The 24,723-nt window shown below is 52.5% G+C and overlaps 1 protein-coding gene across 7 annotated transcripts in view; it reads left to right on the top strand.

The window, feature by feature from the left end:
• Positions 1 to 24,723, top strand: part of TMEM266 (transmembrane protein 266) — a 144,809-nt gene that overhangs the window by 105,847 nt on the left and 14,239 nt on the right. For all 7 annotated transcript variants that reach the window (XM_055277659.2, XM_055277653.2, XM_063638713.1 and 4 more), the window contains 3 exons: positions 3,564 to 3,620; positions 4,752 to 4,890; positions 9,289 to 9,404. In XM_055277659.2, coding sequence (XP_055133634.1) covers positions 4,791 to 4,890; positions 9,289 to 9,404 — 216 coding nt within the window. In that variant the 5' untranslated portion in view covers positions 3,564 to 3,620; positions 4,752 to 4,790. The remainder of the gene's footprint in view (positions 1 to 3,563; positions 3,621 to 4,751; positions 4,891 to 9,288; positions 9,405 to 24,723) is intronic.

Below are 24,723 nucleotides of genomic sequence, written 5' to 3'. Positions count from 1 at the left end.
CTGTGCGGGGCAGGGCAGTGAGGTTCTGTCCCTGCCTCCGTGAACAGTGGGTCTCGGCAAAGGTGTCTGGGGAGGGGAAAGATGCTGCGGGGGAAAAGCCAGCAGGTGGGGTGTATCAGCGCCAGGGTCACTCTGGCCTTGACCCTGACCTGGAGCCACCGCTTCCCCATCTCTAGCAGGAGGCCTGGCTGGGAGGTGTTTCCCAAGCCCTCTCCACAGTGGCCTCTTGCTGTTCTGTTTCCATGGGCTGAGCTAAGAAGGAAGGGCTCCCAGAAGAGTGGGGCTTGAGCCAGGCCTCCGAGGATGGTTCCCCTGTGGATGGGCCAGCACAGAGCGAAGGCAGCGGCTGGGATTCTAGCTGTTTCACCTGCTTTCCTGGCACTGCTCTGGTTCATAAAGCCATTCAGCCCCTTTCCTTCCCGGGGCACAGAGGCTCTGGGTGTGCTGTCTGCTGCCTCCTCTTCCTGCTCAACTTCTGCTGGCTGAGTCCCACGCCTGGCTGGCTCCCTCCACCCCTCACTCTTGGGCCTCTGCCTTTTCAGCTACGAAGAGTGTTGTTTCTAAAGAAGCATGATGATTCCTCTTATTTGAGGATCCTAAAGGAGTCAGATTCATAGAGACAGAAAGTAGAATGGGGAGAGGTAGAATAGGGCGTTACTGTTCAGCAGGTACAGAGTTTCAGTTTGGGAAGGTGGGAAAGCTCTAAAGGTGCATGGTGGTGGTGGCTGCACAGCAGTGTGAATGTACTTAACACACTTAGACATTTCAAAATTGTTAAGATGGTGTGTTTTGTGTTATGTGTATTTTACCACCATTTTAAAAGGAGAAGAAAGGGGAGAAAGAGGAGGAGCAGTTGCCATAGCAGAAATTATATTTGCACCAGGCCCTGTTCCCATCTTCCCCGCCTGGACTTTTGTTTTGGATGCCCCAGAATTGAGAGTTCAGGATAGATATGGCTATTGTAGCATTTCAGAGGAGACAAACACTAAGTTTCAATCTCAGCACAATTAGAGGGGTTGCGCAGCAACGAAAGAAACCATATGGCCGGGCGCGGTGGCTCACGCCTGTAATCCCAGCACTTTGGGAGGCCGAGGCGGGTGGATCACGAGGTCAGGAGCTCGAAACCATCCTGGCTAACACGGTGAAACCCTGTCTCTACTAAAAATACAAAAAATTAACTGGGCGTGGTGGCGAGCGAGACTGTCTCAAAAAAAAAAAAAACGAAACCATATTATTATGTGGTGTGTGTGTGTGTTTTGAGACCGAGTCTCTGTCACCCAGGCTGGAGTGCAGTGGCATGATCTCAGTTCACTGTAACCTCCGCCTCCCAGGTTCAAGCAGTTCTCCTGCCTCAGCCTCCTGAGTAGCTGGGATTACGGGTGTGCGCCACCACACCCGGCTAATGATTATAGTTTTAGTAGAGATGAGGTTTCACCATTTGGCCAGGTTGGTCTTGAACTCCTGACCTCAAGTGATCCGCCCGCCTTGCCCTCCCAAAGTGCTGAGATTACAGGTGTGAGCCATCGCGCCTGCTTGTTACGTGGTGTTCTTACACAGCTGAGTACACTCTGCAGAACCAGAAACCTCTGGGTCCAAATGTTGCCTTCATTCCTGATTGTTGTGTGGCTATGGGCAGCTTCCTTAACTTCTCTGACCCTTTCTGTAAAATGGGAATCACATGTTAGGAGGGCTGGCCCAGGTTCTGGCACTCACAGACATATAGTAGATGGCAGATATTATTCTCATAAATATTTGGAAGAATTATAACTTGTAGCCCACCTCTCTGCCAGAAGGAGAAACTGAGGCCCAGGGACGGGATTTGACTTGCCCAAGGCCACACAACCAGCCCATTATTGAGCTATGATCTCAAGACATTGTGGCCACCCCACCCAGATCTCTTCCCACCCCTGCAAGCTGTCTTGCAGTTAAGCATGGGGCCACCCACCCAGAGACCAGGAAGTTATAGCGGAGCGGACTTCGGGCTGCCACATGCTCCTCTCTGTGCTCGGAGAAGGCAACATGACTGTCCCCCACGAGCATTCACCTTCCCATCCCTTCAGAGAAATCAAGATTGTCCTTCACGAGAAAGAGCTGGATTTTACCAGCCAAACCTTTCTGTGGCATAACAGCTGTGGGTGATGATCCTCCAGGCAGCTTCGCAGGGTTCAGAAGGCTAGGCTTGTACTACAGGCATGCGGAAGAGGGGCACCATCTGGTGTGAATCACTGTGAATTAAAGTCATCTTGGCTCAAGGAAGAGCCTGCAGACAAATGCACCGGCATCTTACAAGACCAGCATTTAGAGGCTTCTTTGGAGAAAGATGTCCTCTTGGTGAGGAAACCGCTCCTGAAGGCAACACCATTCAGGAATTATTCATTCATGCACTCATTGTTCATCTGTCCACAGTGCATAATCGCCTGGTGGCTACTGTATGCCAGGTGTTAGGGATAAAAGAGAGAAAGCAGACCAGGTCCCTTGAGTCTCCACTTGGGGATGGGGAGGGGATCAGCACAAGGTACAAGGAAGTGTTGTGGAGGGTGACGCCCAGAGACCATAGGAACACCCAGGAAGGAGGCGTCAGCTGAGCCGGGGCATGTGCAAGAGCTTCATGGAGGTGACGTTTAAGCCAGAAGGACAGGAAGGGGAAAGCCCTGCTGGCTTAGGCACAGGCCAAGCTGCTGTTACAAGAAAACCAAAACACAGGAGCTTAAACAAGGCAAGGTCCATTTCTCTCTCATGGAAAAACACATGAAGTGATAGGTAAGGCTTGGGGCTGTTGGGGACCCAGCAGGCTTCTGTCTTGCGGCCTGGCCCTCCCTGGTTGAAGATGGCACACCGTCACACTTCTGCACCCAATTCTAGGCCTTGGGAAGACGGAAGGAGGAGGAGGAGCCTAATTCATTTAAGGGCACGACCTAAAAGTTGTACTGGGTGCTTCTGCTTGCTACCCATTGGCCAGAATGTAGTCACATGGCCACTCCTAGATGCAAGGAGGGCTAGGAAATGTATTCTTTAGTTGGGTGGCCATGCTGGAGCTTCAGTTATGCTGGAGCTTCAGTTACAGGAAGGAGGGAAGAGATTTGGGGTCGGGGAGTGGAGAAGGGAGTCAACTGCGTTTTTGCCACATGCAAGACAAGGCCATGAGAGAGAGAGCTTGTATGTTTGAAGATTCGTAAGTGGTTTGCAGCATGACAGGAGTGGCAAAAGATGACACAGAAGAGGAGGCAAGGTCCTAAGTATCCTTCCGAGGGATTTGGAGTGTATTCTGTGTGTACAGGGAGCACTGAAAATGGCATCAGGAGTGCCCAGGTGATGGCACAGAGATGGGGGGTCTGAGCCTGCAGGCAGAGGAGCCAGCAGGAGGCGCGGCCACCATGAAGGCTGGAGCTGGGGCACTGGCAGTGGGAGTGGAGAGGGCACAGGGGCCGAGGAATGCTTAGGGGATGGCAGAGACCTTTTCCTTTTACTGAATGCGGAAGCAGAGCTCTGAGTGCTGAGCTCTGGAATCTTCTCGGCTGGAGGAGGACCTGGAGAATAACCACTTTCTCACTTCCTTTCCTCAGACTGTTCTACGGATTGTGGTGCTTGGGATCTGGGATTACATCGAAAACAAAATAGAGGTAAAGACCAATGTCCACCCCCAAAGCCCCCACTCAGCCATCCTGGAAGCTGGAAAATGTCACGTCCCACCCATTCCAGGGTGGACACCATCAAAAAGGCTGGCTCCTTCTCCCACTTGACCTCTGTGGCTGTCCATGTTGGGTGGGGCAGGGAGGGGAAACTCAGACTGTTTCCAGCAAAGGAATGTTCTAAAACATTCGTTTAGAATGTTAAAAGGAATGCAGAACTCCTTAAAGTTCTGCAAAATTTTACAATTTGAATCAATTTGAAAAGGTTTTGAAATGTGTTTTAAAATAAACCTAAATGGAAAGCTGAGCGGGAAACTGTCAGCGTGTTTCTCAGGCTGGGTTTCCGTTCTGCTTCCCGCCACACGGGTGGGGTGTGGTGGGTGGGATGAGGTCAGGGAGGCCTGGCTGTCGCTGGCGGTGTTGTGCACACAGACAAGGCAAGGCGGTCAGGATCTGCTGCCCACTCCTTCCTCACCTCTCCATCTATATTTCAGCCTCTTTGGCCCAGTGCTGGGATCTGACACAGTGCTGGGATCTGACACAGTGCTGGGATCTGACACAGTGGGCCTGGCCGATGGATGGCTCAGAACACCGCCAGGCTGGGGCAGGCAGATGGAAGGGCAGGACCCCAGGCTTCATTGTGCAGGCTGGGCCCACTCCTCGCCTAGCCCTGCCCCCCTGGAGGGTTAGAGACTCTGCACTGGATAGAGCTGAGATGCCGGTTCTGGGCTCCTGTTCCCCCTGGGGAAAGAGGCACCCTGAGCCTGCCTTCAGCCCCTGCCCTGCCAGGGAGGGATCCAGCTTGGCCTCTGCCCAGGGCCTGGGATACCGGATGCAGGCCCTATCTTGAGAAGGGGCAAGACAGCTCAAGGCCATCTGAACTAAGGGCTGGAGATGGGCTGAGGTCACTTGGAGGACAGAGTGCACTCAGGAGAACATCTAGGAGGAGGAAGCCCCTAAAGACTCAGAAGAGTCAGGAGGGGCCACCAGGGGTGGGGTGGCCTTCTGGTGGGGGCCCGGGCTGCTGGAGCAGTTGGGCAGCACCAACTGCTTTGCCTGACTGACCCCTGGTCCCGGACACGCGGCAGGACCCAGGGCACTGAAATGCGCCTCCTCTCACAGGTGTTTGACGGGGCTGTGATCATCCTATCTTTGGCTCCGATGGTGGCATCCACTGTGGCCAACGGACCCAGGAGCCCCTGGGACGCCATCAGCCTCATCATCATGCTCCGGATCTGGAGGGTGAAGAGGGTCATTGATGGTGAGTGGCCCAAAGGGGGGTGTGGTCAGTGGGGCTGCTCCAGAAACTGGGGCTTTCAACTGAGAGAGGAGATGCCGTGTGATGGGGGTACACCCTGCTGGCGTCAGGACGGAAGGTGAAACTGTCAGCAGGGAGAGGGGCCAGCTGTCCCTGCTCACTCGCCGTCACGCGTTCACGCACACTGCCAGGGTGTCGCACGTACACGCTGAGCGTCCCACTTCCCATTTAGGGGCCATGTGTTCATTCCCATGCAGCTGTTTACTGTGAGCCTGGAGGGCCAGCCTCCATGCGAGCCCTTAGAGCAGGGCCTGCCATTCTGGAAGGGGCAGACTTTTACACCCTGGGTGTCTCGATGCACACCTGCTGCTGGCTCCCCCGATGGCCGCCAGCCTCACCACTGGCTCTATCCAGGTCATCTAGTCAAGGCCTTGCTCCCTGCAGGCTTTGTCTCACCTTTGAGTCCACCAAGGACAAGCTGGCTGCCCACAAGCCCACTGACCTGCAAACAAGTAGAGAAGAGAGCTGCTGGCAGGGGCTGGCTTTTGGCCTGTGCTTCTGTCATCTTTAGTGATATGCCTTTCCATCCCTGGGTCTCCATTCGCAGAAAGCATCTGGTCTACTCCTTTGTCATTGCTTTATCATTGCCTCCGCACTGGGCCACTCTTGTCTGGAAAGCTGTGCCCTGACCTGGGTGGCTCCTATGTTTCCAGAAGGTGGTGACAGACCAGAGTGTGTGGCCCAGAGGACAGGGGGGACAGAAAACCCACCCCTGAAGAATGGTGCAGGATACTCGGGGTGGGGGGTGGCCCAGAGGATGACAACACAGGCAGAACACTGAAGTCATCTTACGGAAGGGGGGAAGACTCAAGTCGCTGGGCTCCAGAGGGTGTCCTTGGTCCCTGAGGACAGGAAGAAGAGGCCCACCCCACCTCAGCCAGATAAGGAACAGAGCCACTCAGTGGGCTGGTTAGCCTCCAAGAGAGGTCCCCCTAGAGTGACCAGGAGGTTGTACGGACAGTGGTTCCCAGCATGTTTTGTTGGTTTGGTTTGGTTTGGTTGACAGCAAAGCCCTTTCTTCAGCAAAATCATACCCGATCTGTAAAAGAGATTGCAAGTGGAGCTGTTTTGGTTGACTTGGAGTGGAGGGGCGTCACAGCCCACCTACTTGCCTTCTCCCTTGCCCTCTGAGGCGCCTCTAAGGAACTGCCAGGCCTTCTGGAGCACAGTTTTAAAACCACTGGGATAGATGCTATGGTCTTTTCCAGCCCTGAATTTTGATTGCAGATGATAGAAATTGTAGCCATGAGAATATTCCGCCAGCATTTGCCCAGCAGGTGCAAGGCAGAAGCTGTCATCCTCAGGGTGGGCTCCCTCTCCCTGGGCATCACCCTGTGTTCCACCCTGCGAACACTGTGGGATTTGGTCCTGATGAAGGTGCTGCCATCTTGTCAGGGATCCCCTAATAGGGAATCTTCATCAAACTGGAATGTGTTTAGGTCTCACTTCAGAAGCCTTCAGAAGGCTGGGGAGGCTCTGGGAGATCACCTGGTTCACTCCCCTCATTTGACAGATGGGGAAACTGGGGCCAAGAAGGATGAGGGTCACATAGTGAATCAGGCTCAGAACCAGAAGTGGAGCCTAGGACCCCTGACACCCACCAGCGCTCTTTCGGCTTGCTCACTCCCTGCAGTCTGCTCAGGGCCCTGTTCTTGGCTCTGTCCATGAGAACATCCACCTCCCTCAGGGCAGGAACAGCGCCTTCTGGGTCTTTCTTCCAGCTGTGGACAGCTGCACACCCTCAGACTAATGGATTTTGAGACCCCCCTTTGTGATGCTCTTCCCAGCTGTCCCGCCCTTTTCCTGACACATCAGGCATCACGGAGCCGCCTGGAGCCTCAGGAGAGAGACTTGCTGGTGAACAGATGGGCGTTAATTTGCTACTCTTGCAAATTAACCCTGGGTGTGAACTGGCTTCAGCAGAGATCTGAGGAGGCAGCGGCAACTTGGGGCGGCCTCTGGACCTGGAGATGGGTCTCATGGACACATGGCCGGCCCTCAAGTCTGGAAGCAAGCAGAAAAGTCCCAGTGTCTCTTCTCTGCTGATTCCTGCAACAGCCAGGAAACATCTGGAAGTGCAGACGCTGTGGGTGGAAAGGAGACTTGGAGAGAGGAAATGTGGAGGGTTCTAGAAATCAGGGGCAAGAGAGGCATGTGACCGAGGCTTCTGAAGAGTCAGGAAGGGCTGGGTTTTGAGGGGTATGGGAACAGTGTGAGGGGAAAGGCTGCGTTAAAGTCAGGAGTGGACACAGACTTCCCAGGAGCCCAGAGCTACTCTGAACCCACAGAACCACCAAGGGAGGTGTCCATGGGACTACTGCTGGCTGGTGGAGCACGGGGCCCTCAACCTCAGAGGCCAGGCTTTCTCTTCTGGGTCTCACTATATCAGTTATAAATAGGATCATCTGAGTAACAGAGACTCAGAATAACAGTGTCTTAAACAACACGGAAGCGTATTTCATTCACGTGAAAGTCTGCAGGCCGGGTTTGGTGGCTCATGCCTGTAATCCCAGCATTTTGGGAGGCTGAGGCAGGCAGATCACCTGAGGGCAGGAGTTTGAGACCAGCCTGGTCAACATGGTGAAACCCCGTCTCTACTAAAAATATAAAAATTAGCTGAGTGTGGTGGTGCATGCCTGTAATCCCAGCTACTCGGGAGGCTGAGGCATGAGAATCGCTTGAACCTAGGAGGTAGGGATTGCAGTGAGCTGAGATCGTGTCACTGCACTCCAGCCTGGGTGACAGGGTGAGACCCTGTCTCAAAAAAAAAAAAAAGGTCTGTAGGAAGGTGGCCCAAGACAGATATGGCTTTGACTACAGTCATTTACTTCCTGTAGTCAAGAGCCCAGTCTCCTTCTGTTTTTCTGTTTTGTTGCTCTGCTGCACTTAGCCTACTTTTCAAAGTCACCTCATGGTCCAAGATGGCTGCTTCCGTGCCAGCCATCACATCCTCATCCTAGCCAAGAAGAAGGAGGAAGGGAAGAGGATAAAGAGGCAAAAGGAAGGCCCACTGCCTTCTCATTTTAAACACTGTTATCCAAATATAATTCACATGCCATAAAATCCACCCATTTAAAGTCCACAATTCAGCCAGGCATGGTGGCTCACACTTGTAATTCCAGCACTTTGGGAGGCTGAGGCGGGCGGATCACTAGAGGTCAGGAGTTTGAAACGTGGTGAAATCCCGTCTCTACTAAAAATACAAAAATTAGCCAGGCGTGGTGGCGGGCACCTGTAATCCCAGCTGCTTGGGAGGCTGAGGCTGGAAAATCACTTGAACTTGGGAGGTGGAGGTTGCAGTGAGCTGAGATCGCCCACTGCACTCCAGCCTGGGTGACAGCAAGATTCCATGTCAAAATAAAAGTTGACAATTCAGTGGTTTTTAGTATATTCGTAGAGTTCTGCAGCTATCACCAAAAAATCTAAGTCTGGAGTGTTTTCATGACTCACTTCCCATATCCGCCTCAGCCCTAGGCAAGCACTAAGCTGCTTTCCATCTCTATAGAGTTGTCTGTTCTGTTCCATTACATTTCATATAAATGGAATCATGCAACATGTGGCTTTTCTCTGCTGGCCACTCTGATTTAGCATCATGTGTTCGAGGCTCATCTGTGTTGTGGCTGGTGGCAGGACTGCACCCCTTTTCATTGCCAAGTAGTACTCCACTGTGTGGCTAGACCACAGTTTATTTACGCATTCATCGGCTGATGAACATTTGGGTTATGTCTACTTTTTGGCTATTAGGAATAATGCTGTTATGAATGCTCATGTGCGAGTTTTTGTGAAGACACATGTTTTCCTTCCCCTAAGGTACCTAGGAATGGAATTTCTGGGTCATATGGTCACTCTCTGTTTAACACTCTGAAAAACAGACAAACCATTTCCCTAAGTGGTTGCACCGTTTTGCTTTCCACCAGTGTGTGCAGGCTCCAGGGCTGCCCCATCCTCACTAGCCCCAGCTCCTCTGTGAAGAAGGCTCCTGCAGCTGCTGCATGCCACCTTCACTAGCATCCTATGGTCCAGAGGGTGGTCTTGTGGCCACCCATAGCTGCAAAGGAGGCTGGAAAATAGTCTTTATTCCAGGCAGCTGTGCACACAGCCCAAAAGTATGGGTTCTAGCACCATGGAAAACAGGAAAACAGCTACCCTGGACACCATGAGTGAAGGTTGTGGCCCTCTGTACTTTCTGGATGCTGTCAGGTACCTGGACATTTCCCCTTCTAGATCCACAGAAATGGCCCAGGGCCTCGAACCTGCTGCTGGCTGAATGCTGGGCCTGCCCTTCCCCAGTCCAAGCCCTGCCACTTCTGAATTCTTTACAGGGCTGTCTCTGTCTTCCAGCCTACGTCCTGCCAGTGAAGCTGGAGATGGAGATGGTTATCCAGCAGTACGAGAAGGCCAAGGTCATCCAAGACGAGCAGCTGGAGAGGCTGACGCAGATCTGTCAGGAGCAAGGGGTAATGCACTGCCACTTTCGGCTCTGTCTGTGGTCTTGCTGGGGACACTAGTAGTGCCTAAAGCCAGGGGTTGCTAGAGCTGCAGGGGCACCAGAGGTCAGGGAGTTCCTCCAGCCCCTTGTTGGACCCATGGGGAACCTGAAGCCCAGAGAAGGGGACACATCTCCAGGGTCACTGATGTATAGCCCAGCCAGGCATGGACTCAACCCAGACTCCCAGGCCAGGGTTCTTTCCACTGTAGCATGGTGACTCTTCAACTCCCCAACCTGGGCCTGCCAGGTCGCCCACTCAGTTCATCAGAGTCTTCTCGGAGACATGGTCAGTCTCTAAAGCCAGTGGCTAATTCTGTCTGCTGAGGGTTGCTGGGCACCATGGTATGCCCATTGCCATGCGGGATGCCCAGAGCCCCAGAAAGGTGCTAGCAGTGCTCTCTACCCTCCAGGAGCCATGATGAAGACTCAGAGAGGCAGGTGGTGGGCCCTGCAAGGATGGGCTCAGCAGAGGCAAGGGGGACTGGCAGCTGGGCCGGGGGCACCCTGTCGGGAATCCAGAGACCTGCATTCAAGGCCTAGCCCTGCTGCTCCCACCCCCGCTGGACTCTGGCCAAGTCAGGCCACCCCTCTGCCCTCAGTTCCTTCCTCTGTAAGATGAGGTGGCTGCTCCCATGTGAGTGGGACAGGGGAGTTCAGAGGAGGGGGATCGGGGTACTCAGGAGCGGGTGGCTGCTGGATCCCGCAGCAAGGCTGAGAGCTCTGCAGAAGCGCAGCTTGGTGTGCAGGGAAGGGTCCGGTCCCAGCCTGTAAGGTGGGAATGCTACTGAGGGGACTGGCAAGGTGGTGGGAATGTGGGGGATGGGCCAAATGACATGCATGGTCATTCCCATTCTGCCTCATGGATTCTGGGGAGAGGACAGGGCCACTGCCCCCAGCTGCACAAGCCAGAGACGCTAAGCCTGTGGCTCTCTGTACCCAGGGCCAGGCGCGTTCTTCATGGGTGGTCTTCCAGCCCATGTCCTGCCAGTGAAGTGGAGGAATGCCTGTGGCCGCATATTGATGTGGGCACTGAGCCCTTCTGGCTTGCAGTGCAGTGAGGATGGGCACCCCTGGGCTTCCTATTCCTCCCCCATTGCTGGGTGCCCAGGCAGTCTCCAAGGGGGTCTCAGGGTTGAGGTCTCACCTGGCGTACGGGCCCACTATGTGTCTGCCCATCCCATCAACCTCCTCTCTCATGTGTCTGGTGCATAAACACCCTGATTGTGCCAAGTGGAGTCACCTGTCATTTTGACAAGCCCTGTGCCATGCCACCTCTTGGGTTTTGGTTGCACTGTGCCCCTTGCCTGAATCCCTGCCCCTTGCAAGCTCTGTCTAATTCAAGTCCTGGCCTCTCTACAGAGCGTGTTCCCCCCGCCAGTAGCCTCTGCACCTCTTCCTCCAGCCCTGCAGCAGCCCTCACTTGTCCACATTCACAGGGCACTGGGCGCTCACTGCCATGGTCAGTGCTCCTTTATGCCTGGGGCAGCTCTTCCCACTGAAATGGATGCCCCCTGAAGGCAAGCCTTGTCCAGCTGACATCCAGCCCCAGCCAGCACTCTGCGCGTTGTAGATCTTGGTAAATGTGTATTCAGTGTATGTCGTGGGTCTTGGTAAATGTGTATTCTGTTGCGGGTCTTGGTAAATGCGTATTCACTGTACCTCTTGGCTCCTCAACCAACCCTAACGTCTCACAGTTTTGGGATGGGGGACACGTCTGTGGAATGTCACTACAAAGTGATCCTGGGAAATGTCCCCCCAGGAACACGCACACAGTGTCTTCAGAATCATCCCCTCGGAATGTCTGTCAGGAAACCAATCTTTTTATCTGCTTTGGGAACACTATGACCTTTCGTTTTGCACAGAATGCCTGTGCGCGACAAGAGGGGTCATCAGGGGACACGGCCCTCAGGGGCAGGTTGTCCAAGGTGTCCTGAGAGCAGGGCAGGCTATGGAATCCTAGACTAGGAAGAGAAGCGTTCCCTTCCTGAGGAGCTGGCATCAGCTTCATTCATTCTCTTGCCATATTGCGTGGTCAGCCAGCAGTGTCCAGAGCTGCTCTGTGCTGGGCTTGTGCCGGGCATGCGGATGCCACCTAGGACAGGGCGTGACCCTCATCCTCACGGGGCTCTGGGTGACTCAGGGGGTTTGGCAGCCCATAAATAGGCAGTGGAAATCTGGTGCAATGCCTGCATCACACGGGCATGTCCCGGGCTCTGCAGGCCAGGGTGGGGAAGGCTTTCCAGAGGAGCTGATGTGGAGCAGAGCCCCGGGGAGAAGGCTGCCAGGCAGAGGGAACAGTGTGGGGTGTGGGAGTGGGTGCAGTGCCCCGGGGGTTCGGGGCCATTTAGAGAGTGAGCAGAGGGAGGCAGCGGGATTGGGGACAGGCTTGGGAAGGGGCTCTGTGGCTGACCAGAGAGTTTGGGCTTTATCCTGCTGGGACAGAGGAAGCCTGGAGGATTAAAAGCAGGACTGGGGGATCTGCTCAGATGTGAGTTGTTGATGAAGCCTTCTGGCTGCTGTTGGAGGCTGGATGGAGAGGGCAGGGTGGAGACAGGAAGACTGGGGACAGAGGCTGGAGAAGAAGGTGAGAGAAGCTTGGCTTTAGGCAGAGGGGGCTGCAGGGAAGTGGGGAAAGGAAAGCGCAGGGTGTCATCCAGAAAGCGGCTGGAAGCCGATCAGGCAGTTCTCATTCTGCTGTTGAATAGGAAAACAAATGCTCTACTTCACTGCAGTTGGCAATGTGAAAGACATGGACACAGGGCTGCATCCACCCCTCATAAATTTGCAGCCCAGCAGGGAACGCGCTGACCCTGCCACATGCCTCACCTCAACCACACATGCGCCACGTGGCCAGGAGAAAATCCTAAAGGCAACCCCACCTCCCAGGGTTTCCACCATGACCTCTGTCCGGAGCCCCCCAGGGACCCCAGGTTCCTGCCGTCCTGGTTCAAGTCACCTCCACTTGTGGCCTCCTTCCCGGGGGTCTCAGCCGGAGGGAGACTCCCTTGCATTCTGCACAGGAAAGAGCCAATAAATAAAGACAGATTCCCTCTAGGTAGTGACATCTGGAAAAGAGATGAACAGAAACGAACCATTTTAATTTAAAAAACACCTGAAGCCTGTCATCTTAGTTAAGACAGCAGAAAGGGCCAGACAGGCTGGACTCCCAGTGGGGCTGCCGGGGAGGGTGGGGGGCTGCCTGGCCAGAGGTACCAGGAGGGCTGCTCTCCTGGAGTCTATGGTGCCTGCTCCACAGAGCGAAGTAGACAGATGCCTCACTCGCAGCTGTATTTTCAGACCTGGTTTGAGACTTGACTGGGTAACAGATACCCTGGAGGAGATGAGACTGTGGGCCCTGGAATGTCAGTGATGGCTAGACCCTTGGAGACAGCAGCCCATGGAATGGTTGAGAATAAACTCGGTTCTAAATAGACTTTCAGCTGGCTTTGAACCCAGGTGTGTCTCTCTTTAGAACACTTACTGGCCTTGTGGCTTTGGGCATTAATGGGACATCTATGGGCCTTGGTTTTCCTAATCTGAAAAATGGGTGTAGTAATAGAATCCTTGAAGGATGGCGGTGAGATCGTAGCCTAAAGCCTGACACGTGATGGGTAGCAACTAATGGGAGTGGACCCCGCAGTCCACCAGCCGCACCACACCTGCCCCACACACCCATACTACACCTGCCCCACACACCCATTTTACAAATAAGAAAACTGAGCGGTGGTGGCTCGCCTTGGGGGCACACAGCTAGTCCAGGGGGGCATAGAACCAGGCGTCCTAACTGTGAACACTGTTCTTTTCCAGCCCATCACATTGAGCCTCCTTTTTCCTACTCATGGCACTTCTTAGCACTCGGCAAAAGCATTGATCAGATGATGCATGAGGTATTTTATACTGCAGGTACAGACCTGGCTCCCCTCAGCTGTCTCAATGGCACCCCCCAACCCCGTTCCAGGACAGTCTAGTATTCTTTGTGACAAACTCTTGCTGTCTCCTTGCTGGAATTCTCAGAGTATAATGAAGCCATTTCCAAACTGAATTCACATATGCTGCCTGAAAAATTGACATTTACCAATGAAATGTGTTAGGGTCCCAGTTTAAATACAACACCTGGCCTGGCGCGATGGCTCACACCTGTAATCCCAGTGCTTTGGAAGGCTGAGGCAGGAGGACTGCTTGAGGCCAGAAGTTCGAGGCTGCAATGAGCTGTAATGCCACTGCACTCCAGCCTGGGCCACAGAGCAAGACTCTGTCTCTAAAAAAAAAAAAAAAAAAAAAAAAACCACTTTCCACTGCCTTGCTCTCTTGCTGGGGTGTGTTTGTACAACTATTTGTCACAACTTCACCCAGCTGTTTTTAAAAAAATGAACTTTATTTTTTAGAACAGTTTTATATTGATCAAAAAACAGTGAAGCAGGTGCAGAGTTCCCTGTATCCCCTGTGCCCGGCTGCCCGTTATTAACATCATACACTAGTATCATTTGTTACAATGAACAAACCCACATTGATATGGTACTCAGGTTTTCTTAGTATTTAATCTGTTATGTCCTCTATTTGCTCCACATCACATTCAGTCGGCACGTCTCCTTAGGCTCCTCCTGGCTGTGGCAATTTCTCAGACTTTGTTTCTGATGACCTGAAGGGTTTTGGGGAGCACTGGCCGGGTGTTTTTGTTTTATAGGATGCCCCTCTGTTGGGATTCATCTGATGTTTTCCCCAGGGTAAGCCCGGGGTTGTGGGTTTTGGGAGGAAGACTGCAGAAGGAAAGTGCCATTCTCATTGTCTCACATCAAGAGGACACACTGGCCACGTGACTTCTCACTGTGATGTGACCTGGATCACCTGGCTGGGGCAGCATGGGTCAGGTGTCTCCACTGCACAGTTACTCTCTGTTTCTTCATCTTAACTTTTTTTTTTTTTTTTGAAACAGTCTCACTCTGTCGCCCGGGCTGGAGTGCAGTGGCGCCATCTTGGCTCACTGCAACCTCCGCCTCCCGGGTTCAAGAGATTCTCCTGCCTCAGCCTCCCGGGTAGCTGGGATTACAGGCGCCCGCCACCATGCCCGGCTAATTTTCGTATTTTTAGTAGAGATGGGGTTTCACCATGTTGACCAGGCTGGTCTCAAACTCCTGACCTCAGGTAATCCACCCGCCTCAACCTCCCAAAGTGCTGCTATCACAGGCGTGAGCCGCCGCGCCCAGCCCATCTTATTTTTAAGAAAGATTACGTTGCTTCTTACCCTGACCCTGTGGAGACTCTCAGATGAGCCTGTTGGCCGGTTTCTTGCATGAATATCTGATTCATTTCATCTTCTGTGCTACGTGGCAGTTCATTTCTTGTCACAGGCCCACACCCAAGGGGCTCCAGAACCACCTTCTATAACAGATGAGAGGTCCCTGGGAGGGCAGCTGGCCCAGTCCAGGATTTGGCAGATGGGGCATCTGAGGCTCAGAGAAAGGGAGAGGTGGGCCCAATGTGGCACAGCAGTTATGAGGCCAGGACGAAAACAGGTCTCTTGTCGCTCATTCCAGTGCCTTCCCTCCTGGATCACACTGGCCCTCTGGCTTTGACAGGGAAACAGGCTTCACTGCTTCCCTCATTCCTATGATCTCTTCTTGTTGTGGACACACCTCATCCTTAACAGATTCCTACCTGGGGAGGGGTGCCTAGAGGATCCCGGGAGGGGAGGAGGACTCTCTGCTGGTCAGTCATACCATTCCAAAGCCCTGGCCATGCCTTCTGTAGTCCCTTCCAGACTCCCCACTGCTGTGATAGAAGCACATGGCCTCTGACCCCTGAATTCAGCAATTCCTTAGGTGGAAGTTCTTTTCCATTCTTTTTTTTTTTTTTTTTTGGTGAGGGGTGGATCCTGGCCAGAATTTCATTATGAGTTAGGCTCGCTGGTACACAGATGGATTCCAAAGTCACGATGCTAGAGGCTGCCCTTCAGAGAGACAGTGTGGACGCCTTGTCTCTCTCTCTCTCTCTGTCTTGGCTGCTTCAGAAACCAAAGCCATTTTAGATGCAGCAGTTAAATCAATGCAACAATATACTCTTCTGACTCATCTCACGAAACCACCTCTGAGGTTTTATGTACCTCCATGAGCGGGATCTCGCTGTAGTTCCGAAACACATTCTGAAGTCTCCGTTATACCCGCTCTTTCCCCCTTAAGCCTGATAACAGCTTCTGGTACAAAATAGTACGATCTGACCTGGCCCACTGTGGAAGTTAGTTTCTCTTCTCTGAAGTTCTCCTTCCTCAGCACCATTCACCCTGAGATCATTGGCAAAATAGGGTATGAGGCTCAATCCGGGGTGACTCAAGGTCCAGCCTCCAAGGAGACCAGTGGGACCTGTGAGCCCCTTAGGCCATCCTTAGACCTTGGGAAAGGTGAGTCCCTTGTCAGGGAGCTTGGAGGAGTGGAAAGAATCCTCTTATTCGGGGAGCCAGCAAGCCAGATTCAAACCTCAGCCCCACCAGTGACCAGTCGTCTCCCCTTTAGCCCCTGAGCCTCAGCTTCTCATTGGGAAAATTGGAGGTAACAAGGCCTATATCGTGTGGATGCCATATGCATCAAATTAAATCTGGCCTGCTGGAGGCTCTCAGTAAGGTTTAAAAAAAAAAGAGAGGCCGGTGCGGTGGCTCACACCTGTAATCCCAGCACTTTGGGAGGCCAAGGCGGGCAGATCACGAGGTCAGGAGGTCGAGACCATCCTGGTTTACATGGTGAAACCCCGTCTCTACTAAAAAAAAAAATACAAAAATTAGCCGGGCGTGGTGGTGGGTACCTGTGGTCCCAGCTACCCGGGAGGCTGAGGTAGGAGAATGGCATGAAACTGGGAGGCAGAGCTTACAGTGAGCCGAGATCATGCCACTGCACTCCAGCCTGGGTGACAGAGTGAGACTCAGTCACACACAAAAATAATAATAATAATAATAATACTAAATGTATTTATATGATGGTTGCTCATTCACAAATGCACTGTCAATGTTTTAGCTCATTTTTCCTTTGACGGTGAAAGTTAGCAGGCTGGGTACTATTAATCCCTTCACATGGAAAGACTGAGGCTCAGAGAGGCTGTTCTTTGGCCAGATCCTTTAGTTTTTCATGGAGGGACTAGGAAAGAAACCCAGGGCTTCACTGTCCATTTCCCTGTGCCAGAAAGAGACATCTGCCTGAGTCACTGGTAGTTAGAGGAGTAACACCAGTTGTTGCATCCGGCAAATCCAGAAATCTGTGTCCTAACACAGGAGGAGTACATTTGTCACTCTCATCATAGTCCAATGCAGGTTGCAATAGGTCAGGGTGGAGGGACCCTCTGTTCCACACAAGTCACTCAGGACTCCAGGCTGCTTCCATTTTGTGGCTTTTTTTTTTTTTGGGGGGGGGGGGATGGAGTCTCGCTCTGTGGCCCAGGCTGGAGTGCAGTGACATGATCTCAGCTCACTGCAACCTCTGCCTCCTGGGTTCAAGTGAATCTCCTGCCTCAGCCTCCTGAGTAGCTGGGATTACAGGCATGTGCCACCACGCCTGGCTAATTTTTGTATTTTTAGTAGAGACGGGGTTTCACCATGTTGGCCAGGCTGGTCTCGAACTCCTGACCTCAAGTGATCTGCCCACCTCGGCCTCCCAAAGTGCTGGGACTACAGGTGGGAGCCACCAAGCCCGGCCGATCCTTCTTCCTCCAAGTCCTCTGAGTCTTCTGCAGTCAGTGGATAGGAAAGTGAGGCTGAGGAATTGGGCACAGCAGGTTTTTATTGGCCAGGACTGAAAATGGTGACATTGCTCTGCCCCCGTTTTATTGGCAAGAGTCAGTTGCACAGTACCAACTAGGGGCACCAGATGCTGTCAGAAGTGGTCTTTATGCCCAAGAAGAAAACCGTCACCTGCACAGTCACCCAACCCATAAAACAAGGCCAATGGGCTCACAACATTCCCTACCCTTTCCACGGTTCCACTACAGCAGGCAGCACAGCCACATTTATCAAAGTCCTTCCTGGAGGAATGCCATGTCTCCCTGGCCTGTTTCCTGAAGAAACAAGATGATAATCTTGACCCTGCAGGCTGTAGGCATTTCTGATGGAGGAAGATGTGGGGAGAGGAAGCTGTCATGCCCCTCCCTCCATCCCCTTCGCTGTCTTTCACATGGAGGAGCCAGAGCAGACGTGGGAGGTGGTGGGTGGTCTGATTGGGAGCCAGGGCCCATCTCCCCATCCAGGCCTCTCGCTGGACCCCATTGCCCCCTGGTTTTCTGGACCCCTGAGAGAATGCCAATGGCTCTGCGTAGGTCACTTGCCTTTGAGGCCGGGCTAGCAGCTCAGAAAACGGGCCAAAGGGCAGGAATGGCAGGAATAGCAGGAATAAAGCCATGGTTCCATGCTGGCTCTGGGGACGGTGCTTGAGGCTGGCTCATTCCAGAGAGCTCCTTCTTTTCCTACAGAGGCCACAAGTCCCCGGCTCAGCACAATAGCCTTTGTTACCTGGATTATTCAGGATCTCCACTGTGGGAAGTGAAATTTTGTTTAAGATGGGAAGTGATTTGTAAAACAGCCGATAGCTTTAATGACAAGCCTATTTAGCTGATAAAATTAGCCATCAGAGGAATAACTTATGTTATCCTTTTGCCATAATTTAAATTTATGGCCAACTACCAGTCATCTTCACAGTGGATGGAAAGGGGCCAAGGTCGATCTCAGCTTTACTCTGCTCCTAAATCATTAGTTTGCAACTGTCTCCTGATTTTTATTGTTACCAACAATGGCGAAACTAATGGAAATAAACATTGGATGCTATCCCAACAGCAGATGGGTTTGAAGGCAGGGCAGTCTGTGCGGACAGCACTAATAGGATGGAGCAGAATTACTGCTGTTGCATTAGATACCATCGAGCTTCTGGCCAAAGTGTGCATTGATCAGGACAAGGCCGTGTCAATTGGACTCCGCAACTGGACCATTAAAGGCGGAGAAGCGCTGGGTGTGCCCGTCCTGCCGCCCCCGTGGGTCTGACCCTTCCTGGGCTTGCATTAAAAGCCCGGCCCCAATAGAAGGGGCCGGACTCACTCCAGTAATGCATACTGCGGGCTTCCCTGTGGATCCCAAATGATCTGGGCAGGTTATCTGATTAGAAATACTTAAGCTAATGACGTGCACTAAATGGGGCTGTGACTGCACTTTAATTCTTCCCAAGCCTAGGGATGGTCTTTTTTTCCCACCGGGCCCATTTGCCAATGGAAGATTTGCTTCATCAAAGCCACCATGCACCTTCTTTTCCCAAGGCACAGGCCCATGTGAGCGCTGGGGAGCCCCGTCCTGTTGTGTTTCTTCCTGTTGTCAGCAGTTTGACTGCAAGGTGCTTCCGTGTGGGTTTCTGTGGGGTTTTTTGGTGTTTATTCTGCTTAGGAGTTTCTTAAATTTGTGGATTGATGTTTTTTATTAGATTTGGGAAGTTCTTGGCCATGGTTTCTTTATTCATTGCACCTGTCTCATTCTTCTCCTCTTGGAGCTCCAGTTGTACCTGAGGCCATTTGGTTATGTCTCACGTTTCTCTTAGATCCTACTCTGCTCCACTATTCATTCTCCCTCTCTCTCTCCCTCTGTCCTTTTTTAATGGCTGTAAGTTTTGATATTTTTCTATAGACCTGTCTTCAACAACCCTACTATGTCCAATCTCCTGTTAAACCCATCCAACCAACTACTCAATTTCAGATACTGTATATCAAGGTTCTAAAAGTTTGATTTGATTCTTTTTATAGAGTCTAACCCTCTGCTGAAACACTATGCTCATTTTGTCTCTTTCTCCCCTATTTTTGTTAACATATTAATTGTAGTTATTTTGAAGTCCTTGTCTGTTCACTCAAATATTTACCCAGGTCAGCTTCTATTAACTGTTTTATGGCTTGATAACCAATCATGTTTTTCTGCTTATTTGCATGATTAATGATTCTCATGGTATGCTACACATCATTGATCATGCATTTTAGAGGTTGTGGATTCTGTTATCCTTCTCTGAAGAGATGGTTCTCTGGGAATGGGGCATTTTGGCAGGGAGGAGGGGATGGCCCTCAAGACAGCACCAAGCCTTAACTGCACTTACACTTCATTCCCTCCAGGTGGGGTCCTGGAGCTGGTACAGAGCTCGTCATTGACTTGGAATTCAGTGAGTCCATTTGCCTTGTTGGACACACAGTGAAACTGAGGCCCAGGGAAGAAAAGAGGCTCACCTAAAGTCAGGGCGAGGGAGGGGTGATGGGCCAAGAGCTCAGCCTCCAGCCCCTGCTTTTCCCTCTGGTGACTTTCTGTTCTGGCCCCTGCTACCATCAAGCTGCCCTGGATTCTGTTGGGCTGAGTCACTTCCATCTTGCCTATAAGGCTGCAAGTTCCCTGGCTCAAGGTCTTGGGGGCTGGAAGCCAGGGGCGTGGGCTGTGGCCCCTGCTTTGCTTCTGAAGCACCATGTGGTCCTGGCCTTTCCCCCACCCTCCCAGCACAGGAGGCTCCTTCCCACCTCTGGGCCTCAGTTCCCCATCTGACTCATGAGGCCCCAATGTCCTAGCGCCCCTGGGAAACACTGCGGAGGCACATGTGGTCATGATAAGCATAGGAAGAGCCAGGAGCCCAGCTCTGAGGGTCCCGCTAGCACCTCCTGAAGCCCCACTGGGCTGTCCCAGCCTGTGACTGGGCCGAGAGCCATTTGGCCATGTGCGCTTCCCCTCTGAGGAGTCAGTCATTCCTTCTCAGGGCGAGATGGACAGCATCCAGCCACCCCACACCCTCTGGATGTGAAGCTTGCCAAAATCTGTCCCCTAAGCAGGTTGTCCTCTCCCTCACCCCCATTCCAGTCCACGCCATGTGCTGATATCGCACCTCCAAGGTAATTCTCTTATCCCTCCTCTTATCTCCATCTCCACCTTCGTCCATACCTGCTCGTCTCTGGCACGGGCTGCTGCAGTAGCCTCCCAGCTGGCATTCCTATATCCACTCTGGCCCCATCCAATCTGTTCTCCATTCTGCAGTCAGCATGGTCCGTTCAAAATGCCCATCTGGATCACTGTGCACTGCCACTCCCACCATGCCACCCTTCTGTTTAGAGGATTCCAGTGGTTTCTGGTTGTTCTTTAAAACATCTTACTGTGGCTCCAGGCTCTGCCTGGTGGGGCCCCGGCTGAGCTCCCCAGCCCCTTACCTTCTGGCCCTCTGGCCCTTGTACACACCATGCCTCCCCTGCCATAAGTACCACCCCAAGGCTGTGCTTGGCTCTCAGAGGTGACTTGTTCCCTGCAATGCAGCTGACAGCCCCCCTTGTTGGGGCTATCCAGGTTTTACCTGCAAGCTGAGGAAGGCATTTTCATTCCAAAATCTGTAACAGAATGTTAACATTGCCCCACCATGGTTTACTTGACTTCCTACTGAATGAATGAACGTGAGAACTGCCACACACTTGGAGTTCATCTCTTTAGCTGAAACTTGCTTCTGTGTATGTGCCTACGTCTGCACATGTGGGCCTGGGGCTGGGCAAGCCCTGGCCTCTGGCTGTCTGGCCTGAATTCCAGCGGGACACTCTTGGGCAGCTCCATATCAATTACAAGCCATCAATAATGCATCCCTTCAGAGCAGCCAGGAAGCCATTAGCTAGCCTGCAGGCCTCGATGAGTGGCCTTGAAGAAAGTGGGCTGGGTGTGCCCATGAGAGGTTCAGATCAGCAGGGCAGGAGGGGCTCCCCCAGCAGAGCTTGGGAGGGTTGCCTTATGGGCCCTCAGTCGCCTCTGAGACCTTGCTGCCAGAGGGTTGGCTTGCACCCTGTGAGCTAGCCTCGCTTTCTCACTCTGTGAGCCCTCCAGCCACCTTTGAGTGTTTTAAGTGCTGGGTTGTCGAGGTTCAGTGTCTGAGCCCAGTGTGAGCCCAAAGTTAGGGCTGAGTCTGTGACCGGCATTGGGCTCAGTGTGTGACCAGGGTCAGGGCTCAGTGCATAGCCAGCATGAGGCCTCAGTCTTTGTCTTAGCTTTGGGACAGGGGTGCAGCTCAGTTGGTGGTTGGATTTAGGGCCCAGTCTGAAGCCAGGGAGTTGAACAGGCTAACTGGTTTCGTGCATTGATTTGTTCGTGTATTCAGCAATGTTTATTGAATGCCTCTTGCATACCAGGAAGCACAACAGACAAGACCCCTGTTGGTTCGCAGATGATATTCTGGGGGTGGAGGGTGGCAGGGGTGCGCTGGAGCTCTCACTTGCTCACGAGAACCCATTGTGCACATTTCCCCCAGGGTGTCTTGTTGGTAGCTTGAAATCAGCCATGCTAGGAGTATGCCTTCCCCCCCAACCCTGCCCTACTGGAACACCACTGGGGGCTGAACAAGAGGTAAACTGATAATCCTTTAAAAATGGTGGTTTGTTTTCACACTGCTAATAAAGACATACCCAAGACTGGGTAATTTATAAAGGAAAGAGGTTTAATTGACTCACAGTTCTGCAGGGCTGGGGAGGCCTCAGGAAACTCACAATCATGGCAGAAGGGGAAGCAAACATGTCCTTCTTCACATGGCAGCAGCAAGGAGAAGTGTCAAGCAAAAGGGGGAAAAGCCCCTTATAAAACCATCAGATCGAGGCAGGCAGATCACGAGGCCAGGAGTTCGAGACCAGCCTGGCCAACATGGTGAAACCCTGTCTCTACTAAAAATACAAAAATTAGCTGGGCGTGGTGGTGCATGCCTGTAGTCCCAGCTACTTGGGAGGCTGAGACAGGAGAATCACTTGAACCCATGAGACAGAGGTTTCAGTGAGCCGAGATCATGCCACTGTACTCCAGCCTGGGTGACAGAGCAAGTCTCTGTCTCAAAAACAAACAAAAACAAAACCATCAGATATTGTGAGAATTCACCATCATGAGAAAGCATGGGAGTAACCACCCCCAAGATTCAATCACCTCCCACTGGGTCCCTCCCACGACAAATGGGGATTATGGGAACTACAATTCGAGATGAAATTTGGGTGGGGACACAGCCAAACCATATCAGGAATGATCACAAATATTTATCTGATTTCCTTCCCCAAACCCCAATGGAATGATAGTAAAGAACAAAATCATAAATGCATAAGAATTAAGAAACTATCCCTTGGACAAGTACAGTGGCTCACACCTGTAATCCCAGCACTTTGGGAGGCTGAGGAAGGTGGAGGATTGCTTGAGTCCAGAAGTTTGAGACCAGTCTGGGCAACATGGCAAGACCCTGTCTCTACAAAATATAAAAATAAAAAAAATTAGCCGGGCATGTGCCTGCAGTCCCAGTTACTCAGGAGGCTGAGGTGGGAGGATCACTTGAGCCCATGAGTACAAGGCTGCAGTGAGCTATGATCACGCCACTGCACTTTAGTGTGGCAGACAGAGTAAAACCTTGTCTCAAGAAAGAAAGAAAAAGACAGAGAGAGAGAAATGAGGGAGGGAGGAAGGGAGGGAGGGAAGGAAGGGAGGGAGGGAGGGAGGGAAGGGAGGGACGGAGGGAGGGAGGGAGGGAAGGGAGGGAAGAGAGGGAGGGAGGGAAGGAAGAGAGGGAGGGAGGGAAGGGAGGGAGGGAGGGAGGGAAGGGAGGGGAGGGAAGGAAGGAAGGAGGGAAGGGAGGAAGGAGGGAAGGGAGGGAGGGGAGGGAAGGAAGGAGGGAGGGAAGGAAGGAAGGAGGGAAGGAAGGAGGGAAGGAAGGAAGGAAGGAAGGAAGGAAGGAAGGAAGGAAGGTCGGCTCTGTCCATCACGACAAACCTTGTCTCAAAAAAAGAAAAAGAGAGGGAGACAGAGAAGGAAGGGAGGGAGGAAGGAAGGAAAGAAGGAAGGAAGGAAGGAAGGTTTCTTTGAGTCTTGTCCATCAGGACAAAGAGGAAAGCGATTTTAGTGAATTGAGGGGAAATGGAGACTAGACAAGAAAGTGGTAACTGATTGAACAGAGTGGGGAATGGGTCACTAAAGTGCTCACAGAGGAGGACAGTGTGGGAAATGGGGTACTTTTCCCCTCGGAACCCCTGAGAGTCTGGGAGGAAGGGGGTGTACTGTGAAGCTGACACTGGATGAGGGTGGCTAAAGGTCTGCATGCATAATATTTGAGATCCCAAGACACCCTCCCAAATCCTGCATGACCAGGAGACTGAGCTCCCCCACCCTGCAAGAGTCAAGGGGTTTGTCCTCGGGAGAAAATGAACCAGGGGGCTCTGCATGTGGGCACTGGGTTAGGCAGGGACCTGCGGAAAGGTGGAGGGCTGAAAATGAGGATTAAATGGAAATCTTTCCCCCTAAAAGTGGGACCCTCTGCCTTATTCCCCTGCCCTACTCCCAGCACAGAGGCAACCAAAATTATAGCCTCTGGCAGGAAGCTGAAAACCTGCAGTCCCAGAGACCAAACCTGTAGACACTGACATTGGGAGGCTGTCCAGTGCCAGCTTGCTGCCTGGCCACCCTGTTGTTGATGAATGCTTTTAGTTGTATGTGTTTTACTTTCATAAAAGCAAAATCAACAAAATATTAAAATAAATACACAATAATATCAGAAAGTGATAAGTGCAATGCAGAGAATTCAGATGGGCTGATGCAACTGAGTGCCTGGGGGGCTGCCCTAGGTGGTGGGTCAGGAAAGGCCCCTCTGGGGGGGGGCCACCATGTGATCTGGGACAGAGGAAGCAGCTGAGAACGCGGCCCTGAGACCGGCGCATGCTTGGTATCTTTACAGAACCAGAAGAAGGACTGTGTCTTGGGGTCAGGTCACGGGAGAGAGGATGAGATGAAGTTGGCCAGGTGGGCAGCGCCAGATGGTGCACGTGCTTTGTAAGCCAAGGCTGAGGAGCTCGGGCTATCTCCCAGGTGGGGTGGCGAACCATCGAGGTTTATGGACAGGAGTGTCATGATCTGACCTGGGTGTGGGAGAGTCCCCCTGAGTCCTGTTGGAGCGATGGCAGAGGGACGCAGAAGCCACGGCTGTAGGGCCAGAGCTGGCAGTGGAGGTAGAGGGAGGCGGGATAGCTGCTGGACTTGGGGGATGGATGGGATGTTGAGGTGAGGGAAAGCGAGGAATCAAGGAAGGTGATTGCATTTTTGGCTCCAGCTAAAATGAGATAAAAACACTTGAGGAACAGGTTTAGAGAGACAGTGAGGAGTCTTGCTTTGACCAGATTGATTTTGCAACTCCTGTGAAAGTGATACTGTCATGGAGGCATTGGCAGTGAGAGTCTGACACCCTAGTTTGAGGGGTCAGGGCTGGCGAGGTGCATTTGGGCGGCATTGGTAAGTGGGTAACCTCCTAGGCAGGGCGCCC

This window comes from Symphalangus syndactylus, chromosome 5, assembly GCF_028878055.3.
Source record: "Symphalangus syndactylus isolate Jambi chromosome 5, NHGRI_mSymSyn1-v2.1_pri, whole genome shotgun sequence".
NCBI lineage: Eukaryota > Metazoa > Chordata > Mammalia > Primates > Hylobatidae > Symphalangus > Symphalangus syndactylus.
This window is presented reverse-complemented; position numbering and strand designations above follow the sequence as displayed.